The sequence below is a fragment of the Echiichthys vipera genome (assembly GCF_963691815.1).
Source record: "Echiichthys vipera genome assembly, chromosome: 5".
In the NCBI taxonomy this organism is placed as follows: Eukaryota; Metazoa; Chordata; class Actinopteri; order Perciformes; family Trachinidae; genus Echiichthys; species Echiichthys vipera.
The window spans coordinates 5,707,769-5,733,675 of record NC_139830.1 but is presented as its reverse complement, the minus strand read 5'-3'; the positions used below and the strand labels follow the sequence as shown (position 1 = coordinate 5,733,675).

General features: G+C 43.7%; 1 protein-coding gene across 1 annotated transcript; it reads right to left on the bottom strand.

Annotated features, from left to right (window-relative positions):
* Positions 1-8,047: 8,047 nt before the first annotated feature.
* Positions 8,048-24,928, bottom strand: LOC310946984 (solute carrier family 25 member 36-A-like). The gene is made up of 7 exons (XM_083913597.1): positions 24,504-24,928; positions 22,232-22,399; positions 18,385-18,462; positions 15,136-15,236; positions 13,019-13,085; positions 11,130-11,419; positions 8,048-11,039 (listed from the first exon to the last, which is right to left on the bottom strand). The coding sequence occupies exons 1-7, from the start codon at positions 24,542-24,544 to the stop codon at positions 10,846-10,848; spliced, it is 939 nt and encodes a 312-aa protein (XP_083769723.1). The 5' UTR covers positions 24,545-24,928; the 3' UTR covers positions 8,048-10,845.
* Positions 24,929-25,907: the final 979 nt, after the last annotated feature.

Genomic DNA, 25,907 nt, shown 5'->3' with positions numbered 1-25,907 from the left:
AATGGGCGGCAGTAGCTCAGTCCATAGGTGACTTGGCTGGGAACTGTAGGGTTGCTGGTTCAAGTCCCTGTGTGGACCATGTATGGAGTGTGGACTGGTGGCTGGAGAGGTGCCAGTTCATCACTTGGGCGCTGTTGAGCAAGGCACCTAACCTCCAACTGCTCGGGGCACCGGTCACTGGCAGCCCCCTCGCTCTAACATCTCTCCTTAATTGCATGTATAGGTCCTGTCTGTGCATGTGTGTGTATTTCAGACCTGTGTGTGTGTGACATGATTAATAATAATAGTGAAAAAATTCAATTTCCCCGTTGCGGGATAAATAAAGTAATTCTTCTTCTAATTCCTTTTTCCACACTTACACACATCAAATAAGCCATCGAGACGTTTTTTTTTTTTCATGCATGAACTGGTCCGCACCAAAGAGAAGGTCTTCCTCTGCAGCCAGTGTGGAAAGACCTGCACTGACCAGTCCTCCCTCAAGAAGCAGCTGAAGATGCACGCAGCCAAGGAGCAGAAGGCTCAGAGCGAGGAAGGCCCCAGCGAGGCTGACACAAACCGCCCTTCAGCCTCTGAGACACTTTCAGAAACGGATAGAAATTAGAACCGAATTCTTAGACGATGAGTAACGTAAAAGCTAATGCTGTGTGTGATGTTACAACGGAGAAAATCCTGGGGAGTCGCTAACAGCCGGACTTGGCTAACACAGATTAGCTCGGGGCAGCGCGGTGAACGCATTAAAACGTCTTGTTTAACCACTAATACTGCTCAAAATAACACCAAACATCTGCAGTAGCACGATAAGAGTCCCTACACTTAAAACAAAGCACCAATGGGCTCCTTCCTTTTGGATTGACTTTGATAATGACTTGAATGGACTTTACTATGAGAGGAGCTGGTACAGGGGCCAGTTGGTAAGTCTTTAAAACACTCTTTTAATAAAATCGCTTCACTAGCTACGTTGTTGGCGCCTCGTTTTATGTGTATCATGCTACTGCACAGGTTTGCTGTTATTTTGAGCAGTATTAGTGGTTAAAAAAGACGTTTTAATGCCTTTACCTCACTGCCCCGAGCTTATCAGTGATAGCCACGTCCGCTGTTAGCAACTCCCGGGGATTTCTCCTCTAATAGTTGTTACACTAAAAAAACAGTCTCGATTGCTTATTTGATGTGTGTAAGTGTCGAAAAAGACCCTGGGATGATTTTGTGCCGGATTTACTCTTTAAGTAGACACTAGCTGCCAGTGGAAGCAGCTGGAAGTATGGATTAAAGTTATACTAATAGGTGAGCAAGCTTATTTCCCCACATCTGAGGCCAGTTGTCACAAAAACATCGAAACCAGCTCTTGACTTTGATCAACACTGGGGTGTGTTTGTGGATTGTGCTCAGAGGTTTAGCCACACAGTGACCCCACCCACAATGCAATGCACACAATTGTGCAATTGTACGCCAAATCTTATCTCACGGAGCGGTGGATCTGATGAAAATCTGCAAGTATTTTAAGGTTTTCAATATTCATTGCCTTACCTTTGTCCCAGTCCATTCACAAGACATTTATCTATTTGTCTATTTATATCAGCCCTGTAACAGTATCAGATTTAGGCAAGCGGGCTCATTCAGTAATAAAGGCCTGAATGAAATTACGCTCATTGTGAAAAGTAGACCATCGACTCCCTGAGAAGCTGGCCTCAAATCAATTCCTTAGAGAACGGGAGAATTGAAGTTGATGGGTTTTACCGCAGCAGGGATCACTTGTCTGTCAGCGTAAAACACTCAAGTGGATTTTTCCTTCTCTCCTTCGCAGTGAGTCATAAAGGGAATAGTTCAACATTTCTGCCTAATGTGCTTATTCATTTTCCCACCGGAAGTTTGATGAGTAGATCAATGCCCGCTCTAATGTCTGTCCATTAAATATGAAGCTGGAGCCCGGGGCCAGTTAGCCTAGCTTAGCATAAAGACTGGAACCGGGGGGGCAACAGTTAGCCTGGCTCTGCCAATAGGTGAAAACATTGCATACCCTTGCATAACCCATGCATAAAACATTTTATGTATGTATACCGTATATATCTATGTATCTATCCATGTGTCTGACCGTCTATTCAACTAGCTTTCACTTCAGACAGTGAAATATATGTTACTCATAAAGTCTGAACGTTGATCTCAGTGAGCAGAGACAGTTGCAGCTGAGCATGACTCAGAGCTCCCATGCTGTGTGTGTGCATGCATGCAGTAGATTCGGTGTTGTGTAAGAGCGACTTACTGTGCACTGTGCATATCTATTGTTTGTGCACAGTGCATGTTTAGGAGTCAGCCCTTTCTTCCTGCTTTTCAGTGCCTGACTTCGGAGAAAGCTCATCACAAAGTCCCCCGACTGACACTTAATTGCTACCCCCTGCACATAACCTTCTTTTCCCCCCACTTCTTTTTCCTCCTTCCATTTCCCCGGCTGTCTGTCTCCATACAGTCCTCACGTGTCACGTCTTCATCCCGTGGGTCCTGTGGAGCCGGTCTTAACTAAGTGGTGTACTGACAGTCAAACAATGTCACTGAATCACCGTGAGGATTTCTGCTTGTTAGGAAATAAAGGCGAGTACTTTGTCTCGACTTGGCTGAACTTCCGTTCACTTTGCCTCCCATATGTATGTGATTTGTGTATGTGTGTGTGTTCCGCTGAGAAATGTCCCCGAATTCACCCGCTTCTCAGAGCCCAGCGCAGCGGTCGGAGGGTTCAAACAAATCCAAAGTTGAATGGGATTTGCGTACGCATTTGAATCCCAATTTAAGTTCAAAGTCACAAGACTGACTTACGAGTTTTCATACTGTACAATCTGTGACTGCTTGTGCTCAGTATTGCACTGTGTATATAGAATGAACAATCTATCCTCATATCTTTGGTCCTTCTCCACCTGCAGTTTATGACCACATACCTCGAACAATCTCACCAACCTCAGCTGTTTGCTCAAGATCAATGTGTTAGCTTTATCACTGTTTGTCTGCATGCTGACGTAAGCAACCCCAAAGTACTACTATGATGCACTCGTGGGCAGAACTGGAAAAACACGAAAACCTTGTTATTCCGACTTGTGAGTGTTCATGGTTAGCCTGATAACTCGGCTGCTAGTCACACCAGATAAGTAGCCTCATTTCGCTCTTTATGTGGCGGCAGATCGAACGCATCTTTTTGTCAATCCATGCACGCAATGTGGTGCGCATGATGATTTGTGCATGCCTGCCACATGTTGTAGTTGCTGTTTTCCATTTGACAGTGTGGGCCATAACAGCTGCAGCAAGAAGAGCGGGGATCGTTCGTCTGAGTCTGGAGCCGAGCTGCTCACGAATTCAAGCGACCGGCTGTGTCACCCTCGGCCGTAGCGGCAGCAGACACACAGCCATGCGCTGCACAAACTGCTCCCGCTCAGTCTAAAGTTCATGTGTTCAGCTAGCCGGTGAATCACCTGCAGGAAGCTGTCTCTAGACACCAGGGTGAGACTCCCAATTACTGGTTGGGGTTAGAGTGAAGCAGTGCAAGAAACAATGTGGACACAGAGTCTCCAAGGGTGTGTAAGGACAGAGATTTCATACAGAAAATGGATGAACTATCAAGGGGTTCATTGGTTGAGTTTTTGGTTCTAATTGTAGCCTAGAACCATGTAACTGAAAGTTCCCATTGTAAGAGATAAATGATTGAAATAGACAAAGAACCATTTTCTTTTACAATGAAAAAAAAACAGCAACTGGGCGTAAAAGGGCATTCTTAATAACTCAGTTGTATAGTTTCTTTTGTGGCTCTGAAGGGAGTTTTTGAAAGCAAGACTATGTAGTGTTTAAAAGAAGAATAACGCAGCTTACAGATAGAAAGTCAACTTCATCAGCAATGAATCACACCCTTGTTTAATTCAATACAGTCCGGCTTGTTGTTGCTACAGCCTCAGGCCTACTTGGACCACTAGCTTGTGGTGGCTAATGTTAGCAAACGTTTATTGCTGCGGACAGAGGCGGATTAATGCAGAGGCTGCTCTAGGCTGCTGCCTAGGGGCCCAAGGTGTGCAGGAGCCTCAGATTGGCCAGAAAATTTTAAGTTTCTTTAATTTAACCAGGGTTCGTACGGGTGCTTGAAATCCTTGAAGATTCTTCAATTTAATTTCTTGTCCTTCTAATAAAAAAGTTGTTTATAGTATAATACCATCTCTTTTTGAAGTGGTAAAAAAGTAATAATTTTCAAATTGTATGTATTTGTAGAAGTCTATAATTTACCACAGCTATAAGGTGCTGGAAAAGCTTGAGAATAGACCTAGAACGCGCAAATTTGATCTTGCAAAAGGTGTTCGAACCCTGTTTAGCTCATTATTGAGGCCCTCAGAAACATTCAAAAAAATGACGTCACTGATTGGACAGACATGAGACACGTTTACCCAATCAGCTGCCATCATGTGGCCGGGTTCATAAGGTCAGTTTTGGTTGCCAAATGATACGTCACTCACTGTTACTACACAGTACAGCAGCGAAATGTCATAGAGGAACTGTGATAGTGGAGCGCGGAAAAGAAAAGCACAATGACTAAAAGAACAACGGAGCCAAGATCTCCTAAAAGAAATGTCTAAATTGACAGGATTTTTCAAGGTTGTAGACTCTTCTTCTGTGCGAGCGGGGATTTTTTCTGATAAAGCATGATTAATAAGGGGGGGGGGGGGGGGGGGGGGGGGGCTAGGGGGGCAAGCAAACAGTAGCCTAAAGGGGCCCATGGCCGCCTTAATCCGCCACTGGCTGTGGCCCTGATCTGTCACTTGCGGACACAGAGGCCAGTGAAGTTATAGCAGAATTGCAGCGTCTTCAACTTTCATAACTGAACATATGGTTTGGGAAGTTCAACTGAGAGCCATACACACTCACCCAACAAAGCTAGCTATCACTCTGCTAGCTATGCCCCTTGAGCTAATTTGTTAGCTTAAGTGTGGTTAATTGGGGTCATCCCTATGTTCCCGGGTCCTATGTTGTAACATAGAACCCGGGGAACATAGGTATCAAATCAAAGGGAGCCTTTGATTTGATAGGACAAGCTAGCTGTTTGTTTGAAAATGCATTTGTTTCAGTTTTGAAAAATAACCCTGCTGATTCCATTACACAACTTTGGTTTGAGACTCCCAACTTCTAACAACAAGCATAACCTATATGAACTTTGACAGATGTGGGGATTCACCCTGCTGGGAGGTTCTAACGGAAGACGCTACTAAGTTCTTTGATGGCGATCTGGTGTTTTTGAAGCTTGATCCATGTAGGGATTAAAAGTCAGGATGTCTCGACCTCTGCTGCTCCAGTTTTGACCACTCTTTTAATCTGTCTCTGGTCTGTCCCAATGAAAGTTCATTGCTACAGTTGGAGTTCCCCTTTATGACCAGCCGCACGCTGCCTCCCTCTGCAGGACCTCAGAAATGAGAAATCGCTTCAGTGGAAGTGGAAATTGAAAAGTGTGTGTGCCAAAGCAATAGGCTACAGAGAATTGGCCTAAAGCAGGAAGATCAAACGCTTTATGTAGCCTATATGTGTAAAGACTGAAAAAAAAAAAGACTTTAATCTTTCCACATAACCCAAATACAGATTAGTGCCCAGATTCCCTTCATGCAGGATTAAACCAGACAGCAGAGACACCACAACACAGAGTCAAAAGCCTATTAGAACGAATGGAAAACAGCATTTTTCGGTCTCTTCCTCTGCCTCCTTTCCCTTCCACTCCAGTTCAGAGGTAAACAAGATGCCAGTCATACCCCTCCACTGGCTCCATCGGTTCTTATGCTGTCATTTCACAGTGTGCTCCCAATGCTCACAACCAACACTGGCACTTTGTATCATTCTAAGAACACTGGTGCTGCTGTCAGACTGTGGCTCATGTTTCGGGAACATACTCCTCCCATTCAGTCTGACAAAACAAATACGTGTCGTGTCTGACTCACGCTGGAGTTAATGAGATGATGTGATGCTGATGCTCATGCCAGGAAATAAGCTGTCAATTAGGCAAGTGTGTTTTCCAACCGAGGCTATGCCATTATTCATCTGGCACCTGTTAGTCATTTCTTTCTTTTGCAATCAAATTCATGTTCTGCTTTAATTGGCACATTTTACACGTATTGCCTGCCTCATGACATGTCACAGCTATGTCTGAGGTGCAGAATACAGTTCAATATTAAGTGCCAGGTCCTTTTTTCCTACTCTGTCCCATCTTTAGGCTCGAGGAATGAGGCAGCAGCAGGCTGTCATCTTTCAGCATCTGCTCCATCGAGCTGATGGTGCGCCAAACGCGAGCAAAGCAGGCCAACGCTGCCGTCTGGTGGTTGGAAATCTACTAGCAGCTGTACATCCAATGCATTATTGAATTGCCCAAGCACATGGTTCCAAGTGCACACGTAAAAAAACATTCTAACTTATGTGTCAAAAGCAATTAACTTTATCACTGACAGACACAAATGACATATACCTTTATCACTGCTGAATCCTGGAAGGCAGTCACACGTGTGAGGAGCTGTGTCCAGGCGGCCACGGGCTTTAGGCTACTCTGTCCGTCTCTTACTCATCATGCATTACCAGAAAAAAAAGTAATTAAGTGCCATGCTCGCATGCGAGGAATATTACATCGGGCACACACTTGACGTTCACTGGCGTACACACACATTGAGATACACAGTAATGCTACTTTCTCATTTCACAGTAGTACATTTAAGTAATTAAAAACAGTCTTGAGCCCTTGCATACTCCTATCTCGGGCTGTAAAACTTTCTTAATGTCATTTCTCATTGAGACTTACAGTCTGAACATAGCGTCCAATGTCTTCTCCAGGTGACCAAATCAACTCATGTCATGCAAATGACAATTTCAGCAGTTTTCATTGTCAGTGTTAATCTGGTTTTAACCTCTATTAACAGAAACGAAGTATGGTAAACAAGTAATGTTTCATTTAAAAATGCTTTACAACTATTTGGAAATGTAACAAAATCATGCTCGACAACCCCACTTCAACCTTTTCATTCATTTGCCTTTATATAGTTAGCAAAATCTCATCTCTCATCTCATCTTCAGCCTCTTATCCGGGGTCGGGTCGCGGGGGCAGCAGCTTTAGCAGGGGACCCCAAACTTCCCTTTCCCGGGCCACATTAACCAGCTCTAACTGGGGGATCTCGAGGCGTTCCCAGGTCAGTGTGGAGATCTAATCTCTCCACCTGGTCCTGGGTCTTCCCTGATGCGGAAAAAAAAAATTGGCACGATGCAACCCTCCACTTTCAAGTTTTCGTCTTCTCTCTGTATCCACTTCACAAACTGAACACTTTTACATTTCCCCTCTGTGTGACCAGGCCGCTGTCTTTCTTTGGGGCATGGTCCGTGTAAGTGAAGCCCCTAGTTAAGTGTGTGGGTTGCACCTGTAGACTATAAGCGCCTCTAAAAAGTGAGGATAAACATGCTACTAGGTGACTTGAAAGCACCTTTATTATTGGATCATCAGTGGTTCACTCAAAGTGATGAACCCGCAGAGAATTATCAGAACCACTTTCAGCTCATGGTATTGGTTTTAGTCCCATAACGTTACTGCCAGGGCTCTAATCAGCAGGTTAAAGACTCACCTATTATCCGTTCTTTTTACCGACTTACCCAAAATAATGAAATAAATATATTTTTTGCAATGTTAAGTTAGCCTCGGGGAAGACCCAGGACCAGGTGGAGAGATTATGTCTCCACACTGGTCTGGGAACGCCTCAGGATCCCCCAGTTAGAGCTGGTTAATGTGGCCCGGGAAAGGGAAGTTTGGGGTCCCCAGCTAAAGCTGCTGCCCTCGAGACCCGACCCCGGATAAGAGACTGAAGATGAGATGAGATGAAGATTTATGCGATGACGTGTTGATGGACACATCTGAGAGTTGCACAGTTCAAAAGAAAAAGCAGCGTGACCCATTTGTTTCTCAACCATACTTACTCGACGCATTCCTGCTGTCAGTCGAAAGTGTCCGTGTGAGAGCAATAATGTGAGACAATGAGTTATGAAGTTAAGTAAGAGTCCCGACACCGAATCATACTTGCACTCTTTCCATTTTATTGGCTTTTTGTTTTACAAAAACAGGTATGAGAGAATGCATAGGCCGAGCCGCGCTCACAGCGGGCTCATCGACAACGACATGGAAGAAAACAAAAGGGCGTCAGGAAAAAGGCAACGATTTATTTAAAAAGATAAAAACAACACTGTTTGCAGCCGTTCTTCTGAGTAAATACATATTCCTATGGTCTCTTGCACACGCGGGACACAACCGAATGACATTCGATCGTCATTTTTAGCAAGCACACGACACGCATACATACACACACACGCACACACACTTACTGGCACACGATGCAAACATGTGGGTGCAAAAAGAATAACCGTGGGATGCAGGGAATAACGCATCGTATAACAGACACTGAGACAAGTGAAAGAGATGCATAGAACCAGACAGTGAAAGGATCATTTCCCCCAAATACAAAGATGTGAGTTTGAGCGAACTGACCCTTTAAACCCGATGAGTACAATCAACTCACACTGCAGAAACCGTCTATCCATCCTGTTTTAAAAAACCATGGTAGCCAGCACCGGTCACTACACGCAGAACCAACGGACCGCCAAGTGTGCGTTGATGGTACCGAGTGTGAGATTTGCACAGTGAAGTCGATCTAATGCCTCCGTGTGTGCGCAGTGTTCACATTGAGGATCACATCGATAACTACAGTGAAGTAAAAGCATCCGAGGCCAAACACCGCAGCCGTGTCTGCAATCTCACATACAATGGCGTCTGAGGAGAAAGCGGGCGTAACTGAGCCGCATGTTTCGCTCATAACCCGCCCTTCCTTTCCACAGGAGCCAGTCACGCTCACTGCTGCACACCAGCACTCTGACCCATTACTGTAAGCAGCAAAGGTGTTACAGGTGGATAGGTCACCGGTGGAAGTTCGAACACACCGCAGGAGAACGTGCAGCGATCGTTTGTTGTTAGCACTGTGGGCTCAGCCATGTGAGTTAAGTTTGCAGCCCGTGGTGAACATGTACGCCATCAGCGGGCGAGGTTCTCGGGCCATGTGATTACGGAGGGGGAAGTTACGTCTGCGGTTAATTGGATAAATGAGTTGACGGCAAAATTGTTTGTTTTTTTTGTCTTTTGTACCGTTTTAAACATGAAAGAAAAATAAAAAAATGTATCTGAAGCAGAGAGCAAGTACATTTTCATTCCGTGACAAAGACATCCAACAGTACATAAACACTGACGTCATGTTTTTCCAAAACAACTGAATAAAGAAGAGAAGGGAATCAACCAAAGAAAAAAAAGAGTTGATTTTCTTTTTTTCATACTGGTCTGCATTGAATTATTGTGCGCTTATGAAGAGCATATTTCTGGCCGCTCCCTCCGCACGCTTGCTAAAACTGCACAAGGAGTTTCCAGAGTAAACTCGGGAGGATTGTCCTCGCCTGTGAAAGTAGCCTGGATTCTCCGACTGAGGGGGGGGGGGAGAGACAACCGTGAGATGAGAACACTAGAGAGAGACGAGGAAAAGTGCTAGGAGAACAACGTCGTCGTTCGAGCAAACGACTAGCAAACGAACCCCCTTCTCTTGAAACAGTAAAACGTTTGCGCTTCGCCTTTTCCGGGAAACAAATTCATCACGATCGTTAGGCATTTTAGATCTCTACCAACAAAACTTGTTAATGATGTGTTAATTTGATGTGTTTTTAGTTCACAGCGGGGGTCAGTGTTTTACTTCCTTGCCTTCAGTGAAGTTATTCCTCGAGGTTTATTTACATTCCAGTAGTGGCGACTATGTTCTGGTTTGGTTTGGGGACTTTCGTTTTACCCTCCGTCTGACATTAGTGATACCCTTCTTCCACGCGCGGTGAACACAAACGGGATCAGAGGTCCTTTCCGGGTCATTTTTGTAGACTCCGCTTGTAACACGAGCGAGCAGATATGAACCTTGAAAGTATTTAGTGTAAAACGCTGTGAATGTGAGCTGTATTTGGGACGCTAACAGTCTTTAGGTGCGTGTCTACGTTCACAGTAGGGTAAAAGGTTCACTAACATCAGCTGTAATACCAAAACACCAGTGTACGACTCTACATCTCTATAACCTTTGTTGTGAGCGGCTAACCAGAGCTCCGCCTCCACCTGCAGCCATTGCGTCTACGTCACATTTTCACACAAGGCACGTCTCCCACTCACCATCTCCGCCTTTTTTTCTCTGTTTACCCTACCTCAACAAGTCTCTCACACCCACTCCTTCTTTGCTTACTTTAGAGCCCGCCCTGTCAGATACTTCAGCTCACTATGGAATCGGGCATCTACGTATTCTGGTCCTCTGGTGATATTCTGAAGGATGCAGCAGGGGGAATACTGCGGGATCCTAATAAAGTGTTTGATAAATAGCTAGTAAGTATTGGAATTATTGTACTTTTCTTTCCTTATTAGTATTTTTTAGAGGCAGAATATAGTGTATTATATCTTTCTTCAACACTCGGAGCTGTCAGAAGCAACGTATATAACCCAAAGGAGAAAGGGTGGAATAAAAATTAAAATAGGACAACCATTTCTTTGCCACTGCTTAACCCGGATCCCTACACCAACATGAGGAACTTCTGGATTCCTGTGCCAGACCCTTTGGTTATAAAACAAAACCCGACATATTTTTAACAACCACTCGCGTCACCGAGACATAGGTCACGGTGCCGTTTCTGTCCTTTTCTGGCGAGTTGGCTTGTTGTGCTGGCCGGTGTGCAGTTGGCTCTCCTTCTCCGAAGATGGGGGCAGGGTTACACATACTGTCTGCGTGCAGGGGGGGTGGGAAGACTTTAACGGTTCAGTAGGTAGACCACGAGCTCGTAGGTGCACATCATGATGGCGGTGTTGGGGATCTGCCGCACGAGGTGGGTGGTGAGGCCGCGGTACAGGGCGCGGTAGCCCTCCTCTTTGGGCACTGTTGTTAGAGTCTGGAAGAAGGAAGTATACTTGGTGCCCTCCTCGCGTAGCCTGGTGCGGATTACTTCTGCAGGGTTAAGAAAAAAGAGGGACGGGTTAAAGCAAACAAATAAATAAATCGGCCGATATCAGTAGAAGAAGCACTTAAGTCTCTTACCATGAGGATAAGCAATAGATGTGGCACAGGTCTTGGAAGTGGCCGCAGCGAGCATCATCCCGATAAAGTCTGAAGCGTCCTTGGACGTCTCCTCTTCCTCGTCCATGTTCTGCGGTGCCTTGGCCTCCATGAGGCGCCGTTTGATGTTTTCATAGATCACAAAGTGGATCACAGTCTCTGAGATACCGGCGTAGGACGCCGACATCCCTCTATAGAAGCCCCGCAGGCCATCTGTCTGGTACACCCGCCGCACACACTCAAACGCACTCATCCTTCGCTCACCTCGATTCCTGAGGAAAAGACAGCGAGTCAAGGAAAATAACTAACTTTGACCATTTGAAAACGTCCACATCGATGGAACAGCTGAACACAAAAACACATCAATGTCCACACAGACTCCTGGCTTACATTAGAGCCCCAGGTCAGGAAAAGCGGAGCTCTAGTAGGAGAAGGGCAAAAACCGAGGACAGAGCAGCAGCAGCATGCCTTACACGGGTGATCATCTAAAGTCAATACATTGATCATATGACCAGAGGGACGTGCGGTCTTCATGTCAGTGTTATCAGGTCTCTGTTTTCTTTGTGTGGTAACGTTGTTCTGACAGAGTACAGTAAGCCCAGAGGGACAAAATTACAAAACGCAAAAAAAAAAAAAACAGTAATCTGTCAACTGTAATTTTTATGCGATTAGAGCATCTTACACATAATTCTACTTTATAGAAATTCAACTTTTTTCTCCGATGGAGTCTGTAAGGCCATGGATATTTAAATCACATAAATAGAGGTTTTATAAAGATGCAGAACATGTAAAATAAGAAGAGAAGCATAGAACGAGATTAGGATAGAAGAGACATTGAGCAGTTTGCCGTTGTGATTTGAATAGTACAAAACAAAATGACGATTGTTGATAGTTATCACGGTGACGTGTGTGTAGCAGTGCATGCAGTCTCTACTGCATATACTGCAGGTAAGAGAATAGCACGGGGGAGCAATGCAAACTATTGTCATTTTAATGAAGAAGCAATAATTGGCCTTTTTTTTTTACATCTTTCTGTGAGCAACCCGGTTCTGATCTCATGACAGTTAAACTAATTGGTTACCTCGCTGTGCAGCCTGTCACCTGCAGCTCTTCATCTAACAGCTCATGGTGGTGGTGCTCCTGACTGTGTCTTTATTCCCTTCAATATTTAAAACTGATGCACTGTCATAAGATGCTCAAAATGATTGTTGTCTTGCTTTATATTCACATTTTTGATGAAAAATCGCAGTCAGAGTCAAGCTCACCTACAAACACAGTGCTTTCCCTGTAATTACTTCATAATAAAAGTCCACTCGTGATTCAGCAGTTAAATTCTCTTAATGTGAAAGTGCAGCAGTAGGAAATGTTCGTGTGTATTTGCAGTAACTTAATCCAAACTAATATAACTAATATATATACTAATATATAATATATATGGAACTGAGGTCTGACGACGTTTGGTAACCCCCTGAGTTCAGCCTCCTGCCGCAAAACGGTTTAGACGGAAGTAGCCCGCTAGTTCAATACACATAAAGATGGCGGCCGCTCTGACCAGCCTGCTGTGTTGATTTGAATGGTGAAATGATAAAAGTGAATTATTTCTATCAAATAACATTTTTATGAGAAGTCTGGAAGTGCAGATTCCACAGCAATTGTTTTGGACGGATGATTTTGTTTTTATTTAAAGGGGAATATCGGCGCAGAATCGAGGCGTGTCCCTTTAAAGCTACTTAATGAGAGTTTGTTCCCCGTGCTCTGTGCTCATGAGCATTTACATGAGTGAAAAACATATCAAAGGACTTATAACAAGTGTTCGTTCTGCTCTTGGTGAGTGAACGTCTATAGAGCTCACACCCCGGCGTCATATTTACCTAGCATCCAGCTGGAGACGGGTCTTTATGAGCCATATTGGATTGGTGGCTGTGATGGCTGTAAAACCTGTGGAGGATGGAAAAACCACAATTACATTTTGTTCAAAATTTAAAAATGATATTGTCAATGTAAGTGTCAAGCCGTCATTTGAACAACAACTGTGTAACATATATATATATATATATATATATATATATATATATATATATGGCAGTGGTGAGAGCAAGCCCTCGACAGACTACAGAGCAACTGAACGCCATAAAAATTCATTTTTACAAAAACATCATGCTTCTTATCTAGTGACCTAGATGTAACGGAGTAATAAATGCAGGAATAAAATCAAGAACCACATAGAAATAGAAGCCCTGATCTGCAGCGAGTACTCACGCAGACCCTCCTCACAACTCCTCAGGGATGCAGCTAGAGACCCCTGGTGGGGCGGGGGTCTCGTGCCCTACAGTAAGAGGTAAAGCCGAAAAACAGACACAGGCTTGTGTGCAGCTAAATGCTTTTAGTTCGTATTCCAACATTATCCCGCTGGATTTAACACAGAATATTCCTTGTGAAGGAAACGCTTCACATAAAACATTTTTATTCACATTTATACTACTTTTTACTTCTACTCCATATTTTCTATTTATATATTTCATTTTTTATATTTTATATTCATTTGACAGCAATACCTACTTGTTGATTTTATATTACAATATTATGATTTGACATAAACACGTGATAAACTTATAAAATCCAACAGATTAAGAGTAATAATAATCTATGAGTAGTCAGCAGCTCCACAAAAGAGGGTTTCCTCCTTTTTCTCAAGTTTCATTTAAATTACTGAAGATTCCAAGAGCTGAAAACAGATTTACATATCAGTTACTTCTTTCCTCTCATTAATCATCCCACCACCGTCGTTTAGGATTTTGAATTCAGGACATTGTAACGGACAGGGCTCCAGACTAACTTTCTTCACTAGGAGCACTGTGGCTACCAACTGAAGATTTTAGGGACGCAACCTAGAATTTGAGGGGCACACACGGTAAATCAATAATCAATAATGGATACAGAAAGTACAATGTGCTGCTTCAAATGCAGTGTCACATTTCTATGTGCACTTTTGAAGATGCAACATAGCAGATAAACCGACAGCACCTGCACTGTCATGACAGTACAATATTTAAAAAGTATACCAAGGATTCAGAATAAGGGGTGTGACAAGACGATACACAATATTGAGTCCACAAGCACGAGACGAGACCTTAACACTATTAAAATTTCAGTATTTTCTTTACCGGGGGGGTGATTTTAGCAGAGAGCTGTGGTGCTGCTGCAGGTGTCTTTGCATAGTACTCGTGTTAGCCGTGGTGTAGCCTACGGTACTCAGAGTGGTAAAGTATAACCCTCCAGTGGACCGGGACCCGGGTGCAAGCCTGTCTGTCAAATTTTGGGCGCAGTCTGAAGCCCTGAATGGAGTATTTCTACATAATTGCATTATGCAAATGTAGTCATTTAAGAGCTCTGAGAAAATGATTTTTGAATATATTGGTATAGCTCTAAACCTAAAGAAGAAAACAAATAAAAACTAAAATAAACAAACGTCCCTGTTTCAGTTTGGGGGTCACCTTCCTAACAAGTGGACGTGCACCACGGCAGGAGCCAGCTCTAACCTCTGCTGTAGGTATATGCATCATTGCACGGATAAGAAGAAAAGCGCTGCACTGTCAGCTCCTTGTCACCTGTCGGTTCAGCTCAGTCTCGTCTGCATAATATGTGGTGTACCGCCGCAGAAGTATGTACTGACAAAGCTGACCTTGACCGGGTTGTTGTCTGAATCATGGTGTGCTAAAAGTGGCACCACGAACCTGCCAGATTCCCCCGCATACACACAAATACGCACAGTAACTGTAGCTGGCTGACCCACATCGTAATGGCTTGTCATTCCCAGCTGGGTCACAGTGACATGAAAGCAGATAGCCTACCCTTGACATACAAAGCGTCAGAGAATAATAAAGCTATATTTAAATGTGGCCTTTTGACATGCTCCTTGTTTAATTAGACCGTTTACGGTCGCTGCGCGGCGGCGAGCCTCGACCCGTCACCTCGCATGTGTAGTTACCTGCCATTCCAGCCGACACCATGTGTACCTGCGTGGAGTCGGGCTCCAACACACCGTTCAGTTTCTCTTTGGCAGTGGAGTAAGCAGCGAAGTAGATTGCTCTGTCGGAAACAAAAGACAAAAAGGTTCACACATGTCACCCCGGGTGCAAAGCGAAACAAGTAATACGTGTTATTGCGTGAATATAATTAGTTCCAGCCAACTATGAGCCTCTGGTAGCAACGCAGCTTATTAATTACACAACATCAACATGTAAAACTGTCCTCCCATCAGCTTAATGAGCTTTAAAAAATGTGTAAGTGTAAAGCCGAGAGCAGAACTAACAATCTCAGCCTAGTTAGACAAAGAGGGCCGTTCAGCATTAAAGCACGGGTCTTTATTTGCACTAATTGTCTTGTTTTCACTAATTAAAAAAGGTCAGAATGTTAACGCTCATCTTTAAATACAACTGCTTGTTTCCCTTCTGTGCAGCCATTGGTCGATTGTGCTCAGACTGTTAATGATGCTCAAAGCTCATCGGTCACACTGTAAGAGTGTGTGTGTATGCATTTATCTTTAAATCTGCATCACAGCTCAGGGGGCCGTGTTACCTTCGCCTCCATTGCATCAGCATTCATTCATGTAGGACGCTAACAAAACACTCTACGAGTGCTTAGCACTGGCACCTGCCTGCTGCAGCATTAGCGGCTGCCCACTGCCATTAGGCCCCACTTTGCTCCTATCATTACCTCTGATGATAATTAATGATCGTGACTCATGTGTTATTGCCTAACTGCAGTCAATTACAGTATTTCCGAGACACAGGCCACGTACTGTTTTCAAAATGCTGTTGCTGCCGTCGACATGTTCCAGTGCAGAAACTGCTGAGGGCGCTATGAAGATGAATGAGACCTAAATGACCATGTATCCCTAATGTGTCTTTGTCACCAAGTAACCACAAGGAGCCCTGTGGTAGTTACATAATAAGCACTGTTTCACAGAAAAACAGCCCATGTGTCCACAACTCACCTTGAAATAGCCCTGAGCCATGTGTGTGCACATCAAATGTGACTGAATCAGTTACCGTAGGATAAGAACAGCTGGTATCAAAGCAGTGTATGAAAATGATAAGAAGACAGAGGTGTCTGTTTATTATAACATTATGTCCCTTGTGCTGAGATAAATCTATGTATATATAAATAGATTTGAACATTTAAAGAGCACTGACAGTCCAGAACGTAATGTAGTTCACTGGGCATTACAATGGTTTTGACTTTATCTCAGATATGTGTTCGTTTCCCTCCCAGTATCACAGCTCTGCCAGTAGACCTGTTTTCACAGCAGACATTTTGACTTGTCAAAGCAGAATAAGCACAGGAGTAATTGATACCATTTACTATGGCGGAGTATGCCACACTAAGGCCATGTTCACATTACAGGGGCCTAATGCTCAACTTTGATTTTCCCCAGATTGGATCTTTCTTCCTAGTCTGTGTACATTCATGTTTGAAGTGCATCAGACTCCAGCTTGTGCACACAGTCCTGTCACCTGCAGAAGGTTTCTGACGACTCTGCTATCGTGGGCTGCATCCAGGAGAGGCCAGGAGGCTAAGTACAGAGGTGTGGTGGACAGGTTTGTGGAGTGGTGTGGACTAAGGGCCCATCCACACAGAGACGCGTTTTCTGTAACAGCACAACTTAGTATAATTTTGGCTGACCATCCACACACAGCCGCCGTTATCGGAGCCTGAAAGCGGGTCCCAGAGTGGGAAGATTTGAAAACGCTCCCCAATGGCGTTTTAGTCTGGACGCCGAATCTGCATACTTTGTTAAACGGCGCCGCCATCGCCCCACCTCTGACCTCTAACCCCACGGTGTCACATAACAACAACAGCGTGTGAAAGGGAGAGAGACACAGACCCACAGACTGTTTACTGAACTGTTCTCTGAGCAACCTGGATGGGAATGAAAATGGCCAACCGTATATATCACCCTTTTCCCTGATTGTCTGAATAAGTCGCTATATTGGTCGCTAGTCTTATCTCATCCCATCTTCAACCGCTTATCCAGGGTCGGTTCGCAGGGGGCAGCAGCTTAAGCAGGGAACCCCAAACTACTCCACCTAGTCCTGGGTCTTCCCCGAGGCCTCCTCCCAACCGGACGTGCCTGGAACACCTCCCTAGGGAGGCGCCCAGGGAGCATCCTTACGAGATGCCCGAACCACCTCAACTGGCTCCTTTCAACGCAAAGGAGCAGCGGCTCTACTCTGAGTTTCTCACAGATGCTGAACTACTCCTGAGAAAACCCGCTATTCGCTTTTTATAAATAAAATTGAAGAAGAATGTCTGAAAATCTAGCGAGAAAGTGACTGCCTGTGAGTGCTTTGGGACAGGGAAGAGCCTCATAGCAGCACCCGCTGCTTGTTGAGGACACTAACTAAAGAGTGATCTGTGCATCACCGCGAATGAGTTGGTGGTTGACTTTAGGACACAGAGGACCTGTCTGAACCACGTCTCCATCAATGGAACAGAGGTGGACGACTACAAGTACCTGGGAGTCCACACTGACAATAAACTGGACTGGACTGGAAAACCCTGACTCAGTTTTCAAAAAAAGGTCAGAACCGCCTGTATTTCCTCAGGAGACTCAGATTCTTCAACGTCTGCAGAACCATGCTGCAGATGTTTTATCACTTGGTGGTGTCCAGTGTCATCTTCTACGCTGTAGTGTGCTGGGGCAGCAGGCTAACAGACTCAGTAAACTCACCAGGAAGGCTAGGTCTGTCCTGGGAGTGGAACTCGAGGTTCAGTGGTGTCAGAGAGGAGGATGCTGAGGGAAACTGCTCAGCAAATAGAGTGCAGCCATGTTATCAATTACACCTGTGCTTTTCCTGCTCTATTGAAAAAAGGTCTGCTTTCAGGGTCTCTTCACAGCAGCCACCAGTAGATTTGTTTGGATACTCTGTGGTCGTAGTGAGGCAGGGTGTTGCTTGAAAAACGTCACATTGCATTATCATTTGTATTGCCTTATTTTCCTTTAACTGTCAAGCACTTTGCATTGCAATTTGACACGAAAGGCGCAATATGAATAAAGTTTAATTTGACATGTCAACGTGCTGGTGTTCAAAAGTAAACATGCACGTCGACACGGTGATTGTTGACATGTTAAAATAACGTGAGTTTCATAGTCCTTTAAGTCATACTCAAAGGAGGTACACATAGCTGTAAATAGGATGAAGATGACGACGGCGGGTGACGGGAGAAAGCTTACCTCGAAGGTGCCACACCCACCAAGTTTGGCCCCAAGCCCCTGAAGAGAGAGCGAGGTCCCTCTTTCTCCAATATCAACCTGAAATCACACAGAAGATTGGATTTATGGATTTGGAGATGGAGATTGGATTTATGTCTCTACCACTGAGATAACATTCATGCTTCAGGGTTCAGTGTTTGTTAATCTAATGTCCAGTTGAAATTCAAATGAAATCAGGTCACAATTCAAGATCTCTTTTCATGTATTTGGCCAAAGGGGATAGAGATGTCCTATTTAACACTTAGCTTAAGAGGTCTTGAAGATTTGTATGTATAGAGTTTCCTGTGGAGTTTTTGACTACCACTAACACTGTGGAGGGGACGTGTGGATGCACACAGGTGACGCAATACACATTCCAGCCATGGTTTCACACTTTTCCACTGATCTAAAGTTGGTGGTAAAGTGTAAAGAAACACACCAATGCGTTAACAATGCAGGTTTCACATGACAACAATGACTATCTAAAGAACAGATCCGTTGAACAGGATGAATCCTCAGATTAAACACACCGCACGGCCTTCGCTGTCCTTCCATTCTCAGAAGGAACTTTAACCTACATTCAAAGCCCCAAAACTAGTTTGGACCTAAGAATAGAAAATGACTCTGTTGTTTGCCCCTTCCAACACTTTTGTGCTGTGGGGTGTAACGTTGAGCGCTAAAAGATGTCACATTTTAGATTTGAATATTAAGACTGTGTTGGATAAAAAATACTTTGAAGAAGTTTGTGAACCGATTAAAACTAGATACAACCTTCTGTGGCATAGACGAGCCTGGCATAACAACAGACTATCAAAAGGAAATTATGAACAAACACCCCCGAGGAAAAGGGAGTAGATGTTTGTGGTGTTTGTGTACAGTTCTTAGCTAAAAATGTGTCATGTTGTTATGCAGGTCTGGTATCAGCGTGCCTCCTGTCGCTGTCTCTTGGCCAGGTCATCATCTAAATTGAGAATTGGTTCTCAATTGACTAATATGGTAAAATAAAAAAGTAAGTAAGTCGTAACACTGGTGTGCAACATTAGGCTTGGATGGCTGTAGCTTGCAGAGAATGGCCGAATGAACGTGTTGAAACAGTCCCGCAGACTCGCTGACCGCACCCTATCCACGGATGCCTGCAACAGGGCAACAATGTAGTGTGATTGGTTGTGGCCTCGAGTATAACCATAGAAAAAGAATGAGAGTAGAACAGACAGCGAACTGTTTGCTGTGGACAGCTGACTATAGTTCAAAAGGCCTGTGAATGTTCTCATTCGTCCAGGTCATAGTTATCCTCAAAGCACTGTCAGTCAAAAGCAACTGGACGTGGTTGTTTGTCTAGGAAGACGTTTCACCTCTCATCCAAGAGGCTTCATCAGTTCATGTACGCATCTGACCAGGCTGGGACTGGACCAGGACCAGGCCCAGGCCCAGGCTGGGACTGGTCCAACTAACTGGTGTGGAGATCCAGGTATTTAACCTCTCACAAGGCTCCCCTAGTTCAAAAGAAAATGGCGCTCAGCATTGTGCACTGACCACAGAAATCGAAAGAGTTAGCCCGTTACAACGGTCAGTTCATTGCAATTGCAGGGGTACTCGTAAAAAGGCCGCCGCGCTGACCATCCTGCTCGGTTGATTTGAGTGGGAATGTCTGTTCTACAACACTACTACCTTCTGGTTTGAGAAAAACACAAGATATGTCTGCTGCCTTTTCTGAAATTGTCCGTAGGTTTTCTGGCATTTGGTTGCAGCACTGTATTCAACAGTGGTCTGAAAATATGCCAACATTTATTTAGTTAGGATAATACTGCCAGCATGCAGAACAAAGCGTCTACTGCTACAGTGACATTCGCTTCATTTAAATGTAACTTAGTTCAGGGATGTGCCGTGTTGCCATCAAACACAGTTTTTCCAGAGGCTCAGAGCAGCAAGGACGTGACCTCTGTAGAAGAGAGCGAGCCATTGTCTTTGTAATGGAGCATATCTAATTTCCTTACACATCACAACTATCCAAATCAAAGACATGCTTGACAAAGCGAAGATAAAACAGGAATGGCCTGTCATAACAGACACAAAGGAGTCTTGAGGAAATCGAATATGTAGGAAAATCCCACAAGATTGAGAAGCAATAATAGTTGGATTTGTAATAACATATCCTGCATGGCTGAAGCGACTGATGTGTGCTCTGTGTATAGATTTTCCCAAAGGGTGAGGAGTTGGGTTTCAGGGGTTGGTTAGCCTCGCCAGTGGGACACAAGCCAGACCAAACAACAACAGCAACAGCACAGAGTCCGTGTCCGCTGAAGAAGGAGCCGTGTTTCTGCAGGCTAACATCTCTCAGAGAGCAGGGGATGTCCCACTCATTCTGGTTCAAACTCAAATAATCACCAGAAGCTTTCCATGTTTACGGAGATGTTAGTTTACGCAACAGTGTGTATAAAAACTGGATGTAAGTGGGATGGCCAACCAGAATCTAGTTAGCACATTAACAACGTGGTGATGACAGAACAAATGATATATACTGTGCATCCGTGAACAATATTACAAATGACTACAAACCAATTCTGCTCAAGAGTTCAATGGATTAAAAAAATACTCTTACCTGATCAAACAAACACTTTCCTCACTTCCGTTTCTCTTCTCTTGCACTGATCCGAACCGCTAATCAGGCTCCGATGCCAATTCAACATGCTGAAGCGGCCAAACGAGCCGTTGAAGGCTGGCGGTGTGGGACACACACACACCACAAAAACTAGGGTGTCCCTGCCTTAACTGTTTGTCCTAATTGGCCGTGTAAAATTGAACCAAACCGTGCACACTTTCTGGCTGAGGTGGCAGCCCCTCACCCCTCATCAGTAGTACTTGCCAAGTAGTGAATCAGCAGTAAGAAGGAGGATGAATAATAGTGACTGATTTCTATGTACTTCATCCCTTTAAAACTTCACCCAGCACGGCTGTAGAGTGCAACATATACGTCGCACGTGCTACATCAAAACACACCCGTGCTGAGAATTTATCTGCCCTGTAGCCATAAGTGCTACGGGCAGATTTAGCCACAAACATGAAGAGATTTTTCCAACCTGTCCGCGTTGAGAACACACAACGAACTAAATAGACCCCAGGCACCCTGAACAACACAGACAATAACATATATGAAGATACCGAGGAAGATACCGTGTGTGTGTGTGTGTGTGTGTGTGTGTGTGTGTGTGTGTGTGTGTGTGTGTGTGTGTGTGTGCATGCGTGCGTGATCCATTCATACAAAGATGTAACATTCATTCTTAGACATGCAGTGTTTTATGTGTAAATACGTCACGCCTGTAAAAATGAGTTGTTTAAAGTGTAATAAAGATGCTCCCTCTGTATCTGAAAACATTTCGAGTTATTATTCTACACTTGTATTACATTATGTATAAATGAATTACACTTGATGATGTTACTGTGTAGGTGATGAGCTGCATTAACTGTCCTCTTTAGAGGCGACAGGCATTTTAAGGGTGTGCTACAACTCTCTGGTCCTGTGCTAAAATACTGTCAACCTCTGTAGCACTTTGCTATGGGATCCAAAAGTTAATGTACAGCCCTGCCCAGTGTTTTGATGTAAGCTATATTATTTGTTTTATTTAGATTTGTTTCCAGGGGGATATTATTTAACCGTTGATGCTCAAGAGACAGCCTTTTAATTATAATCCTATTCTGAGTTGAATAACTTTAAAAAACAATTAATCAACTATTAATAAGAGCATCAACAGTGCCAGACTGATAAGGAATTGATTAGATTAGTAGTGTTCACATGGCCGTCTGAAAGTGATAAATGTTGTCGAGTACTCACTTGAGGCAGTGCAGGGGACCTGGCGGGGGCAGGCGGGCCACGCTGGCCCCATTGACGGTGCTGAGCTGAACCTCAGGCACGTGGTACAGGGTGATGGAGGACGACTGCAGACGGGTCTTCACGACTTCCAGTGGACAAGTCAATATGGCTCCTACCGTGCCCCCACATCTGGCAGAAAGACAAGAGATGGAAGAGGTGGAGGTGACATAACAAACCATTGTGTTGGCGTTGTCGGCAGCCACGATGGCCGCGCGTGCATCCTGACTGTGTAAACAGTTGTTGTCGGTGTGTTGATTTTGATGAATGGGACAGCAAATGAGAAATACACCATTCTCTACAAACATGTATTTCTCTAATGGTATGCCCTACTAAGTTGTTATGTTATGTTATTCCTTCGTTTGTTTACAAAAAAATACATACATCTGTGATTTTGGAATGTGGCGTGACTGAACAGAAGATCGTTGTCATTCCCCAAAAAGCACAAAGAGTTCCTGCGCGGCTCTCTGTTCCCACACTTTGACATTTTCTGCATGCCAGGGGATCTTTAGAAATCCACCGTCAACACCATTGGCTAATTTATTTATGCAAGAACATATTTTTACATCTATAAATTCACATAATTCTGAAGACAAGCATACTTAACACCATGTACTAACCATGTGTTACATCCTCAGGTATTTGAGTTCAAAATTGGGTCAGTTAACAAATATAAAAGAAGACTGACAAAGAGGGGAACACAAAAACAATATCTACGTGGACTACAAGAATAAACTGAACCTGACAGGACTGTACTGGGCAGGGCAGGGCCAGACTAGAGGATATCAAAAGTAAAGTAAAGAGTGCCAGCTGTTATCTTAAGTTAGGGTTAATTTTCAATCAGCACAAAAGCTGAAATACAAAGTCCTGTCAACACAAGTTTTTGGCAGAGGCGGGCCGATCCGTGTCAGGAAGCTACAGTACAGCAGGAAGTGGACACAGGATTAGTACACATCGATGAGGAGTCACATTGGCTCTAACTCTGGAGCCAGCTTTAAAAGCTACAGCCTGACATGCAAACAATGTCTATTTCTATATGGTATATGAACGTAACACTTTTAAGGTTTTAAAACTAGAATCATACGTTATTTCGCAAGAGTTCTTCATCCAAATGCATTGTAGTTAGTGTCAGTTAAGAACCGCAACAGACTTCAGGGTTCTGTTAGAGTGTGCCGTAAAATTATCGGTACTCCACTCACGGACATTACCATCTTGTACAAAACCAGAGCCCTGAACAAAGCGCGACCTGTCCTGTCTGACCCGAGCCGTCCCTCAGCACCTGAATTTAAACTGCTTCCATCAAGACGCAGATTTAATGTGCCCAGATGCAGGAGTGACGGATTTAGAAAAATCCTGTGGCTGTTGGCCTTCTTAACAATTGATAGCACTGTGGTCACTCCTTATTTTATCCAGTGAGGCACTGTTGCACTTTGTTGATTGACGATTGTTAATTGTTGTCCCACGTCACTGTGCATTCCATCTCTTTTAATTATTAGCTCTTTGTCATCATGTGCGTGTCATTATTGTGCATTTTACTGTTGTTTTTGCTGCTGTCTGTACTGCAAATTGCCCTCGGGGGACAATAAAGATCACTTGACTTGACAGTGCAGCCATAAGTAAAGTACTCATTTGCTTCTGCTGGAAGCGAGAAGGAATTCTGCAAGATCATATTTGGGTAATAATGATAATAATGATTGTGGATGTTGTTTGCAACTGTGCAATCACGTTTACTTTTTTTTACAAGATTGCGATTATTACAGATTTGACAGATAATCCTCCCTGTATCCTGAGTGACCTTTAGTGACAGTCTGTCCACGTTTGTTTTGATTCACTAACTAACTGACTCACCGCTGACACTGAGTAGGGTCACTTGTATCCTAATGAAACTTATGTACACTAATATGTGATTTTAATTTAATATTGCGTATAAAATGTCCCGTTCAGGTACGAGGACTCGCAGCAGAGAGCACGCTCCCACACACCAGCCATTTCATTCATACGCTATCATGTCATTGTAACTTGTGACATTGAGCGCAAACTCCTGCAGATGCACACGGGTGGCAGGATTACGGCTACACCGGACACTCCGGTGATGCAAACACACTAATCTCCAGGTTAACGTTGTGCCATATCACACCGAGAAGCCCACAGCATGTCAGTAAAGCTATTAGTGGTTAGCAAAGGCAGGTAGTTAGCCCACATGAGCGTGGAGCTAGCTAGCTCTCGTAACACTCACCCTCCAGCAAACAGATGAACCAATGTATCTCTTTGACTCATTATGGATCATATTCGGGAACCGTCCACGGGGCACCACACGGAGACAACGGGTGGGGGGGTTCGGTGAAGACACGGGAAGAAAAGTGACCCCCAACCGAGCACGCAAATGAGACTCAGTACGCCTGTGTTGTGGTGGAGGTCAGTTGCTTGGGGAAGAAAAAAAAACCGAGGGTACGTAACAGCTAACTGAGCTAGCTTACGTTAGCTTCCAAAGCTAACGGGTTTTTCCGATGGACTATATCGATGTCAGAGCCCCAGGTTTGCGTCTCCTCCTTTAGAAACAGGGTATTAATTCACCATAGTGTGCCTGTCTAATGTTGGTGAGTAATTCCGATGTTGCTAATTAATAACAGCGACTGTTAGAAGCGATTCGGCCTCACAGTCACGTTGACGTGCCTTGCCTCTCTGAGAGCCCTGGAGGGTCAGGTCGCAATGTTTATCGTCGAATGGGAAGCCGCACAACAGAGGCGGTGATTGGCTGAGGCGTCGCTTAAGCCCGCCCCTCCCGTCACTACTCTGTCACGTGATCACAACCTACTCAATGGTCTTATTAAATACCGTTAAAGTAATTCAATTTAAAATTAAATTAAAAAAGAAAAAAGGTACAAATAAATAAATTAGAAAAATAAATAAATTTAAATTAGCTTCACTGTGGCATGGGAACAGGATATTGCCAAAGCAAGTCGGAAGAAAACCTCGAAAAAAATGTAAAATGCAATAAATAAAGATTAAGAATCCATAGCTGTGCACTAGTTTAGTCAAATATATAAATGAAAATAGGTCCAATTTAATTAAGAAAAATTAGGAAAGTGGACTTTGCTGTTAAAAGTACAAATAAATAAATTAGAAAAATAAATACATTTAGATTAGCTTCACTGTGACATGGGAATCGGACATTGCCAAAGCAAGTGGGAAGAAAACCCCGAAAAAAATGTAAAATGCAATAAATAAAGATCTTTTTGAATTATAAACCAGAGATGTGCAACATTGTTGTCACATATATAAATTAAAATAGGTCAAATTCAATTTAAAAAAGAATAGGAAAGTGGACTTTGCTGTTAAAAGTACAAATAAATAGATTAGAAAAATAAATAAATTTTAATTAGCTTCACCGTGACACGGGAACCGAACATTGCCAAAGCAAGTGGGAAGAAAACCCCGAAAAAAATGTAAAATGCAATAAATAAAGATCTTGATTTAAGAAACCAGGGCTGTGCAACATTGTGGTCACATATATAAATGAAAATAGGTCAAATTTAATAAAAAAAAAAATAGGAAAGTGGACTTTGCTGTTAAAAGTACAAATAAATAAATTAGAAAAATAAATACATTCAAATTAGCTTCACTGTGACACGGGAACCGG